This window comes from Salvia hispanica, chromosome 6 (genome assembly GCF_029641045.1).
Source record: "Salvia hispanica isolate PSC_SH4W2 chromosome 6, Shi_PSC_v1, whole genome shotgun sequence".
NCBI lineage: Eukaryota > Viridiplantae > Streptophyta > Magnoliopsida > Lamiales > Lamiaceae > Salvia > Salvia hispanica.
The window spans coordinates 39,823,311-39,834,869 of record NC_142697.1 but is presented as its reverse complement, the minus strand read 5'-3'; the positions used below and the strand labels follow the sequence as shown (position 1 = coordinate 39,834,869).

At 31.5% G+C, this 11,559-nt stretch overlaps 2 protein-coding genes and 1 non-coding gene across 3 annotated transcripts; 2 read left to right on the top strand and 1 right to left on the bottom strand.

Moving 5' to 3' along the window:
* Positions 1 to 142: 142 nt before the first annotated feature.
* Positions 143 to 214, top strand: TRNAD-GUC (transfer RNA aspartic acid (anticodon GUC)). Its single transcript has one exon. It is a non-coding gene; the product is annotated as a tRNA-Asp (tRNA).
* A 558-nt stretch (positions 215 to 772) lies between these two features.
* Positions 773 to 2,543, top strand: LOC125208544 (E3 ubiquitin ligase BIG BROTHER-related-like). The gene is made up of 7 exons (XM_048108178.2): positions 773 to 906; positions 1,035 to 1,167; positions 1,269 to 1,312; positions 1,701 to 1,745; positions 1,913 to 2,031; positions 2,113 to 2,221; positions 2,347 to 2,543. The coding sequence occupies exons 1-7, from the start codon at positions 850 to 852 to the stop codon at positions 2,410 to 2,412; spliced, it is 573 nt and encodes a 190-aa protein (XP_047964135.1). The 5' UTR covers positions 773 to 849; the 3' UTR covers positions 2,413 to 2,543.
* A 151-nt stretch (positions 2,544 to 2,694) lies between these two features.
* On the bottom strand, positions 2,695 to 6,505 carry LOC125208543 (uncharacterized). The gene is made up of 8 exons (XM_048108176.2): positions 6,197 to 6,505; positions 6,015 to 6,106; positions 5,203 to 5,347; positions 4,895 to 5,026; positions 4,605 to 4,754; positions 3,345 to 4,493; positions 3,125 to 3,252; positions 2,695 to 3,039 (listed from the first exon to the last, which is right to left on the bottom strand). Exons 1-8 carry the CDS (start codon positions 6,272 to 6,274, stop codon positions 2,898 to 2,900), a joined length of 2,016 nt encoding a protein of 671 aa, XP_047964133.1. The 5' UTR covers positions 6,275 to 6,505; the 3' UTR covers positions 2,695 to 2,897.
* Positions 6,506 to 11,559: the final 5,054 nt, after the last annotated feature.

The following is an 11,559-nucleotide window of genomic DNA, read 5'->3' as shown; positions in this document are numbered from 1 at the left end:
GAAAAATTCAGAATATGCGAAACTTTAGTTAAACAACAATTTTAAAAATTTGTAAGAAAATTTAAAGTCACTACCAAATAACAATAGGTGACTTTTATATCTAATACACCAAATACATAATACCTGTAAACGAGAACAACAAGTCGTTGTAGTATAGTGGTAAGTATTCCCGCCTGTCACGCGGGTGACCCGGGTTCGATCCCCGGCAACGGCGTTTATTTTTCTTTTTCCAAACAAATATGCGTTCATGATTTCTGCTCGTTTTATATTTTTTAATTATATAATACAAAGAAGATTTATGGCTCTAGCTTTTCGAAAAAATTGAAGAGAAATTTTAAAAAATTATTAATTGTCTATATTTTAGCAAAAAATAACTACTGTGTCCATATTTTTATCCAATCTATACACTATCGAATATTCTATTACTATATGCGTTTGGCTACTATATATAGATAGGGTGTTGCCTCTTCATTTAACGTCGAATATAATAAGATTTAATATTAATAAATATACAAATTACTAAAACTATGTAGTACTAAAAATATATTCTCAAATGATATCGCATATTTTGTAGTATCTATGTTTTTTTGTGTATAAATAAAATCCGCAATGCAATTCAAACACGGCAAACAATAGTAGAGAAAGTAATATCGGAATCTGGAAAACAAGAATGGGAAGAAATGGTTAATGGATTGCTTTCTCGCTCATCACAAACTTTGCTTGCACTCAACAAATTTATACACATAATATATATATATATACTTAAATTTATGTCTCACTTTTTGTATTCTGCCATATTCTCTTTAATTACACCACAATAATCACAGGTTTAATTTCTTCAACAGCGTGATGGACGAGGAAAGAAGGAAAAGAACCAAGAGAACTACATTGGATCAACTTGAAGAGGTTTATAATTTTCCACTTTCATTTAATTTTGTTATACGCAATAATTAATCATTAATTAGGGCAATGCATGAGTACAATGCAATGGGGCAGAAAAATGTTGTTTATAATTTAATTTTGTTTTAAATTAGGGAAGAGTTTTCCCGCCAGTGTTGGAAACTATAGAAAGTGCGGGCGATGAGGAAGACGCCGAGACGTGTTCTTCTAGCTCTGGTGAAGAGTTTGAATATAGCGATGATGAATTTTTATATGGTTCTATAAATTGTAAGTTTATATGAGTATTTGCATTAGATTTGGTATACATATTTAAACTCTAGCTATTTATTTATGAGAATTAATTTTATTTTTCTTGTATTATATTGCAGCTGGAATAGATTACTGGGAGGATGATAGTTATTATTCAGATGGGGTATGTATAACTACAAACCTCTAGTTTTAATTACTAAGAAATTAAATATCAGTGCTCTCTTAGGTTACATTCAGGCATTAGATATATTTGACAAAATTTAACAGGAAGGTCCAATAAGAAAGCATAACTCCAGCTTATTTATATTTTACTCATTAATTTGATTGTACAATTCAAAGAATGAGTAATTTAGCTAATAATAGAGCATGTCCCTAATCAACAACTAAACCTAGATCAACAAATTAATATCTAAATAAAAATGGAAACTCTAAACCAATGACCTATTGCAAGAGAAGCTTTGGTGCCTTAAATCTTAATAAAGCTGATTAAAATTGGTTTTAATTTAAACAACTTTTATAGTATTTTCTAAAATTTATTGTATTTTGATCAGGAAATTGAAGAAGATGATGTTGATCCTGACCAATTATCTTATGAGGTACAAGCAAGGGGCAAATTATATCTCTTTCTCTCTTCCTTTTATTCTTTTTTTTTCTTTATTCATTTTCTTTTTTATTTCATTAAGTGTTAGCTATTGCATTTTTTCTGCTGTATTTGATAAATATCTACTACTATAATAAATGGAATTTATTTGAATGAAAGCAGGAGCTGATTGCTCTTGGAGAGATGGTGGGAGTAGAGAACAAAGGATTATCAGAAGATGAAATTACTAAATATTTACGTCCACTTACATGCAACTCTACCTCCAATTTAATTATTGACAGGTAATATATCCCACTTTCCTAATAATTTCCACAAATATTATTCATCAATTCATTGAAATTCACAAACTAAATTATATATAGGTGCGTGATATGTCAAGTGGAGTATGAAGTTGGGGAGAATCTAGTTAGCCTACAGTGTGATCATCTTTACCACAGTGAATGTATATCCAAATGGCTTCAAATTAACAAGGTAACACAAATTGGGAATACCTTTAATATCCAAATAAAAAGTTAATCTATAATCATGTGAGAGTTTATGTATCTCACTAATTGATCATTTTGATAACGCTTCTACTAATTTGTTTATTTTCACAGATTTGCCCGATTTGTAACAACGAGGTCTCTACTGCAACTTCCTCGAACGAAAAGAGCAGTGTATAGTTATGATAATTTATGTAGTGAACTATTTATAACTTGGTAACTAGATGATTTCATAGAAGTATTTAAATTTCTTTCATGTCGTACTATTCTTTTATAAACAAAAATAAAAAAAAAGATTAAAATTGCGAATTGATCATGGTCTCATTTCACACTTTTACCAACTCTGTGTTGCAAGATACATAACTGATCAATTTTGGCTAGTTTTAGACTATTCTCTCTGCCCTTATAAGGTTTGTAAAGGGATCCTTAACTCGGTTCTAATACTATCAAGCACAAAAGGAATGAAATGTGACATAAAATTTTTATATAATCAATAAATAAATACATAAATAAAGAGTTTGTTTAACTTAGACCTATATCTCTGTATCAAAATCGGATAATGGCAGAAGCCATGCAGCAGTGTTCTCAGGCAATCCCCCAAGTCCATCTAGCCGTTACGTTTCCTCAGTTTCTCGGATAATGCCACGTCTTTGTGTACGCTAATTTCATAGCTTGAGCTTCTCTGTTGGATATACCCCTTTCCCTACACTTCTTGTTTGTTGCTTCCCAGAAGAGGGCTTCTGGCCGTTGTGCTTCAGCATCTGAGGATTCTGTCGACGTTCTTGTGCACTGTTCGCATTGGTTTTTCTGCAGTGGAAGGCATTTTACATCAATAAGAGATTTGATATTGAGACCACACCTGATGTGTAGCAACATATCACAACATCCATACCTGATGTGTAGCAAGAGAAATATGACACCAGCAACTGCTGTGCCTTTCACAACTGTTTTCAGCAATGGGTTTCTCTTATGCTTCGTCGGAGGCCGCTGAGAATCACTTTCAACCTTTTCTCTCTTGTCCTGAGATAAGAAAGATGATAAAATATTGCAGGCGACTTAAATATTGTTCAATACATAATCTGTTGCATGAAAATTTTGGTGAAAATAATCACCTGATCACCATTTTCATCAGTTGTAGAAATATGATTTTGGGCACTAGAGTCCTCCTGTGCTGTATTCGTGTCATCAACTTGGACACGGGCTGAAACAGTTTCAAGTATGGAGTTATGTGTGTTGGTGTCACCAGAAACAATCTGAGGTGGAGCATCTTGGATGTTTATAGCTTGAAAAGCTATGTCCTCAACTAGTTTACTCTTGTTTGAGAATTCTAAACAGACCGATCCTCCATGCTCGACCGTATCTTCATCTGAACCTAGGATGATAGCCCCGTTAGTCTCTTTATTATCATCTTCCACAGAAAGAGGTCTCTCTGTATCCTCATTTGCAACGATCACATCCCTAAGGACATTATTCTTGTCAACGTTGTCATCATTTGAGTGCTCCAAAACAGGCAATTCACCTTCTTCCGCTGATACAGGTGCATCTTTATAGAGTTTCCTAGACTCAAGTTCCTTGGATGCAGAAGAATTAACATTCGAACTCAATGAATCTTCCACATCATATTGATTGTCAAACTCCAAGTTGAGCAACCGGCCCAACACAGAGGTCATACTAGTTGTGGAAGAAACCTCCATATCTTCATCATCAGAATACACTCTTTGTGATCCATTGTGGAAACTCTCACCCGTAGTAGCTCCTTGGGGTTCGACATTTAGAAAAAAATCAAACATATTGTTCTCCCCATCACCAACAACAGAGTTACTATCGTTTGCATGAACCATTAAATCTGAAAATGCCAAATAATTGGCAATGTAATTATTTTCTCCCACCTCAATGCATGAAGAATCTCCCATGTATGGATCGTCATTCTCAGGGGTCAAGTTCACACTGGAAACATCTGCATTACCATTGTTGTAGGTTTGTCTCTCTTCACCGTTTACATTTGAACTGCCATCGTATGATAACTTCTTAGAGTCAGATTTGCATTTGACATCTGATTCCACCAAATCTGTTGTCCTATATTGTCCAGATACATAGCTATTTTCATGTGAATCTTCTAGGTCGGAATTCACTCCATCAGCATCATCAAAATTGGTTGGAGATGAAAAGGAATTTTCACCCATGTATCGGCTTTCTGCTTCATCTGACTCATCTGAGCTACTAGAATCACCATCTCTTATGTCCGGTGAAAATAAGTTGCTCTATATGAAGTCAAGAAAGCATCAATCAGCAACTTTCTGGTAGCATCTATCACAAATTTTGGCTATAACAAGTAATTGTCACTTATATTTAGAAAAACAAGTATTGCTTACCTTTTTCAGCTTCGTAATTGAGCCCTTATGTGAACCATAACTGGATGAACTCGACAAGGTGCACTGTGGTGACTCTAAGCTCCTTCTTATCACCCCTACCATATCAGTTGGCATGGTTACTGAGTGCATAACCATGTCGAAGTCTGGGACCTGATTGAAAGAAAATAGCAAAAATAAGAGCCTGACTGTGACGATTTGGAAGAGATGCTGCCATGAAATGGGGAAGTGGGAAACACTTGTGTTGCTGAAATCACAGAAAATAACAGGAACTGTAGTAAGAGATATCTTACACTTAGTTGCTTAGACCTTGCTTTTTTTGAGAGGGCTCTTATACAAATGCATACTTTTCGAATATTTCTTTTCTCCACAACATCAGATGGTGAAAAAAGGTCGATGCCATTCAAACCCAGAATTTTGCATACCTGAAACAAAACCAGTTAGATAGCATGTACTAACAAAGCATCACATATTACAAGGGTAGTCACAAGAGGCATGAAACGCATATATAAATAGCATTAGCATCTAAATATCTGAAAATAAAGTAAAAGCATAACTGTGTAGAAATTTAGTAAGTGTTCAACCAGAAATGATGCATTACCTTTAGAAAGAAATCAACATTGGAGTAAGGCCTGTACCTCCCACTGCTCTTCTTAGAAGCAAACAGACCGTATTTATGTTTCAAATGCCTGAGCTCCATACATTTGGTCATCAAAAAGTCCCACACTACTCTAGAAACTTGAAACCTGAAAGGACAGAAAAATATTATCAATGAATTATAGAAATGTTTCTCAGAGATAGAGAAGATTGTACTCAAGGGCTCATTAATACAAATGCTTCTCATGCTAAATTCCACTGAGTTTAGGAAATCGAAAATTCTTATTTTCAACAACAGCAGTACATTTCTATTGCAATAGAGCACACTGATTCAAGAACCAATCAAACACATTGAGAAACAGAGGAACATCTGATTCAAATATGTTCATCTTAAAGAGAAAGTAAAGCACATAGATTCCATAACCCAATTGATCATGAAATCCATCAAGTTAAACAAGGACAATAGATATGAACATTTAATTCAAAATCACATCTTATTTTTATCATAAATAAACTGATTCCTGGACTAGTGCATTAAAAGTTCAGTTACAAAGATAGCACTTAATAACATTATACAAATATGTTAACATCAGTGTCAAACCTTTTGGCATCCAAATACATAGGAAGATCAATTTAGATTCTCAACTCACTAACCAAACATCAAGATGCAGATAAATTCCAGAAAGATGCTAAATTGATCAGACACCCAAACACCAGCAATCAAGATCCCCAACAGCCAATGAATACTGTGAACTACTAGTAAGCAAAAACAACAATGAATCCTCCCAATTTCAATATTAAAGCACAAGAACTAACAGTATTTCTCCATCTTGAAGCAAATCAGGGAGAGCCAAATCCTCATCCAATCTCGTATTCAGAAGCTCCCCCAGCCATATCCGCGTTTGAGTCTGCACCAATCCAACAATCTCTTATCAAATTGAACAATTCCGAAAAATAAAATAACAGCAATGAACGAGTTTTGAGATGCAATGAATGACCTGCAAAAAGACTTCATCCAACTCCCGGAAGCTCGATTCCGCCGACGAAGACGGCGCCGGCGGCGACGATTCAATCATGACTTTATCAGATTTCCCGCCTAAAATCACTGATCCACAGCTATAAAAAAAAAGATTGTAAAGTGGATTGAGTGAAGGAGAAAGTGGTGGTAGTGCTGCTAGCAGAGAGAGAAGAAGAAGAAGCGAAGAGTTTTGAATTTTGGTTCCACGTTTACGAGGTAACAACAGTGCCGCGTGGTTAAATTTATTTCCATTTCTTCTTAAATTCACCCAAAATGAAATATTCAAACTATAATTAATAATCTGTAAATTTGTGACTGCGATTGATTCAACTTCCTATCCTTGTTTCTCAATCATGGATTCATATTAAACTATTTATGCCTTAGATTTCGGATTTGGGATTTATGGCGGAGGCATCGCAGCTCATGAATGAGACAAGCTGCGGATTATGGGCCTTCACTTTTTGTATTTTCTCACTTTTCCCACTTTTCACGACATTTCTTTTCTTTTTCTAAAATATGATTATATACTAAATCACTTTAATATTTAAATTTATTTACATATCCTACAATCCTATTACATGTAGTCCATTACTACTATGGTAAATTAAATTGAACACTGTAATTAATGTAAATTTCTCTCATCGCTAAAAATATCCGTGGCATGACTAATTTTACATGTTGGAATGATTATTGATCATAATAGTAATCTTATAATAAAGTATTGGGGAAAGTTTTTGTGAAAGTTGATTATCATGTCGTCTTTTATGCAATAAAAAATTATGTTACTTTAGTTTAAGATGCTTTGTTTGTCAGAGATCTAGAATTGATTTCAATTAAATTAGTTTTTGACTCTATGAGTTTGTTAAAAGCATACACGCGGTTTAATATTATGAGTTGAGTCAGATTTGATTTGCGTATTACGATTATTAAGTATGAGTAGTTTCTAATCAATTACTCCCTAAAAAATTCATAAATCAGTTAAATTGATTGAATGGCAGATTTCTAATTTAAAACAAATTATGGTCAATTAAATACATCAAATGTGAACGCGATAAATTTGAATATTTTGAGTTATATTATGGGGTAGTCATTGTATCTTCTTGTCAGGTTTACTTATGTTATTTACTTTCATTTATTATTATAATTATTTTTTAATTTACAAAATCATAAAAATTAAACTAATTCAAATAGGAATAGTTGATCTATGACCAAATATTTCAATTCTATTCAATATTTTCAAATTGGATATATTTTCCGTATAATTATGAAGTTTGATTACATTTGACGGGCCACGTCGATATTCCAGATTTTAAATTGCCTCTTATAATGTTTTTGTTCAAATCTCGATATTTCACGACTTTAATTGATAGTATCCATAACACAATTTTGTGAAAATGGAAATAATTCAGGATGTAATGTGATGATATTTTTACTAAATATTTTCACATCTATATGGCTTTTTTTTTATCATATCTTATATACTCACAATGTCAACATTAATTAAATTTTTTATTAGTGATAAATTCTTCATTATAAAATACTTACCAAATACCAGAGACTAACCGCTCATCTTATTAATTAACTGTACAAAATTAATCTCATTTCATGAGCTATATACTAAGTGCTTCACTAAATAATTAGTTCCAACAAACTTTTACTATTAAGTTGTGACTCTTCGAGCATTTATTAACTCATGAATAAAGTCATGAAACATAAGGAAAACGTATTACTTCACATCTAATTTTATACTAATAATATTTGGGGTTTGCTCATAAATCATTTTCAAATCTTTCATTTCATTTTGTACGTTCAGTTTATTGCTTTGACAAGTTGTTAATTGTTATGGTCTTGTTATCGTTATTGCTTTTACATGAGAAAGGATCACCAAATACATTATATAATAGCTTTTCTTTTCAAAATAAGATCCACATATTAAATTTGTAGTGGTGTATTAGAAAATGTAATATATAATATATTAGGCGATTACTATTTACTGTCAACTCATATTCAAATATCCAAATTTGAATCATTAAATCTGTAAGATTTGTCTAATTTTTTTCGTGTTTTCCGCATAATGTTATATGCAAGCGATACCTCTATTTTCTACTACTCCAAATGGCAAAATGGTTGCAAATACATAAAACTTTTTAGCTATTTTTTTTTGGGGGGGGGGGGGGGGGGGGTCATATGAATCTGATTAATTTACAAAAGAAAATGAAACTTGTGTTAATGAGTTAGTACAAAAGCTCAAATACTCCAATTAACAACTAGAAATGTTCAACACATTCAAGTTAATTAAGTGTTTTTAGGTGACTCCTCAGCAAATGCCATTCATGACTGATATTGAAAAAAATGATAGTACTATATGTAAAATTAAATGTGTCAAGGTTAGAAGTAGGTTACCGAATAATTCGGCCGAGTCTACATTTGGAGCATTGTAAATAATTAACTACTTTAATATGTCAAATGGAAAGTTTGTTTTAGATTTGACAAATAATTTTTCAAGTACAAAGCATAACACTCTTTTTTTATCTATATTCATGTGTTGTGAATATTACAATAATTGTATAGTAAGTTTTCATAACAAAAAGATTAGGATTAAAATTTATAAAAATTCACAAACTTTTCGATACAAAGTATTGATAGTAATTCTGTTTGAGAAATTACGGCATCTTATGTTGAAAAATTGAATGTTTCTATTTTACCATACATTGAAAAATGATATCAAGGTATCATTATTAAAACTGTGCTACGTATAAAACAAAAATTAAGTCAAAATTGGGGAATCCTTGTCACGTATAACTATAAATCCAAAACTTTATGTAACAAATAATTATAGATATATATGGTACCAGACACATAATTTTCTTTTCAAGATACATGACACGTTATTTTCAGAAATTAATGGTCTGGTAAAATATTTAGGCTTGTAGGTGTCACATTTAATAGTGTATGGAGTAATAAATAGTAGTACCACATTGTTTCACGTTTCTCACTGGCATTTAAATTTTGATATTGAACAAGAATAAATAATTCAATCGGAAACTACTACTATCACGTATTTTCATTAAATGTGTTCAGATCTGTTGAATTATGAGGACCCATCCCGGAATTAAGGCATAGTTTTCAATTTTCAAAATTGAATTTTAAAAAATTACGACAAATATTTGAAATTTGTAATGCACAATGACTGCATGGATAAGAAGAAAACAAAATTAATAGTTTAAAAAATAGATTAAGAACATATATTTGAAATTTGAAAGGAATGTGCAATGGCGGGCTTGGATAAAAGAAGAAAATAAAAAATTAAGTGTGTATATTTAATTATGTGATTAAGATAGACCATAATTGTTTTTGTAGGGATCCTCACAATATTTCTTCATTCAGTTAATGGGATTTATTAGCTTTGACTAAAATATTAATCAAATAGTAGGGAGTAGTATTACTTATTGAATAAAACAATGATATAATTCCATGTTTGCTGCATATTTTATAGAGTGTGGCAACTAATTCAAAGTTTTACATTTTTTTAACCTCATGATGTTTCTCTCATCCATTATTTTATTTTTACTATGTTTCATATAAAATTCGTTCCCATTCCTCAAAAACAATCGATGATTATTACGTCAAAATCTTTAATCTTGACATAAACGATAAAATATGTCTCAATCAAACGAATCTTGTTACAAAATGACTTGTAATTTACAGTAAACTTGATACTAATCCGTTTAATAAGGTACTATATAATCCTTTTATCTTGAAATTTTCTAATCTAAATGACCTAAAATAAAGTCATTAATTGTTGATTCATTATGCTCAAGTCAAATTTTATAAAATACCAAAAACCAAATTTCGGCAAAGAGCACCAAAATACTGACTCTTGACTTTTCCTCGAAAATTGAATTGATTACGAAAATCAATATCACTATAAATACTTTTATTATTTGCCAAAAATTGTAATGCAAAACATTCTCGTGATCTAAAAAATAGATTTGATTACGAAAATCAATATCACTATAATACTTGTTTGCCAAAAAAAAAAATATAATGCAAATCATTCTCATACTTCAAATCATACCATATGTAATTACACTTCATATACGCTCGTAAAAATATTACACGTAATTCGGTTAAATCTTTTATACTAATAAAATTGAAATAAAAAAAATTCTTAGATAATTTTCTCAACTGAGCGTCAATAGGTTATAAACTTTATATACAACTCATTGATAATGTAAAATTTAGTTAAAGAATTATAATTGTTGAACTACAAACAAAATTAATCAAATTCAATTCAAAATTCATATTAATAATCAAATTAAGCTTAAGTATTTAGCCTAATTGCCAAATTAACGAAAGGGCCAACTTAATTAATCATATTAGTACCAGTATGTTTCAGCCCAAACCCACTTGCCTTCTCTTCTTTTTCCTCTATATATCTTTCACCTCTTGATTTCGCTTCATAAATAAATGCCTTTTTATTTAAATAACTTTTCGTCTCAGTAAAACTTCGGAAACATATGTTAATCCCAACAAAAATATGTACTAAAGTTTATGAAAAAAAAAATCGATCCAAGTAATTTTTTTTTATGCCTTAGATATTAGAGGTATGTGACTAAATGAAGTAATTACGAGCCCGGTTGAATTAAGATGTTATTGGACCATATCGTTCAACCCATCTTATAAGAAATACACTTGAGTTTTTAATTGAACAGCATAATTAAAATGGGCCTATTCAAATAAAAATTTATTAGATGGGCCTTACTATTTTTCTTTCAAGAATTCCTTTTATGAGTTTGTACGGGCTATTAACAGCCCAATTTCTAGAACTAAAAATTAATGTTGTTTGGATTAGCTCCTAAATCAGTAGCCTATTTTGCTTTTAAATAGCTTCGCAATTCTTCACCATACCTAGCATTTTCAGACAAGTTAGAATGTCAATGTATCCTTCTTAAGCATCAACAACTTGCCGCATTGCGGGGGTAGCGGGACGTTATAGTTAGCTAGGATGGGAAAAGTGGCGGCTCGCACACTAGGTGCACATGTAGCTCACAGACCCAATTTAACATATTCATAATATTATGAACCAAAATCGCAAAATATTTATATTTTTAGGCAAAAGCATAAAATTTTTCTGTATTTAGGACAACAAATAAATATTAATATTGGGTTTAATTGATAAGTACTCCCTCCGTCCCATTGAAGATGACTCATTTTCCTTGTTAGTTTGTCCCAACTAAGATGATTCATTACTTAAAATGAAAACACATTTATCTCTACTTTATTCTCCCTCTCTTACTTTACTCTCTCATCTCAACATACAAAATAAATTTGCATAAAATC

Bases quoted from the DNA above. Each gene is read 5' to 3' on its own strand.
- LOC125208543 (XM_048108176.2), bottom strand. From the start codon at position 6,274: ATGATTGAATCGTCGCCGCCGGCGCCGTCTTCGTCGGCGGAATCGAGC. The intron at 6,107-6,196 runs GTCATTCATTGC...GGATTGGTGCAG, and splicing joins TGGATGAAGTCTTTTTGCAG to ACTCAAACGCGGATATGGCT. The intron at 5,027-5,202 runs GTAATGCATCAT...GTTTTGTTTCAG, and splicing joins ATGTTGATTTCTTTCTAAAG to GTATGCAAAATTCTGGGTTT.
- LOC125208544 (XM_048108178.2), top strand. From the start codon at position 850: ATGGACGAGGAAAGAAGGAAAAGAACCAAGAGAACTACATTGGATCAA. The intron at 1,168-1,268 runs GTAAGTTTATAT...ATTATATTGCAG, and splicing joins TTTATATGGTTCTATAAATT to CTGGAATAGATTACTGGGAG. The intron at 1,313-1,700 runs GTATGTATAACT...TATTTTGATCAG, and splicing joins ATAGTTATTATTCAGATGGG to GAAATTGAAGAAGATGATGT.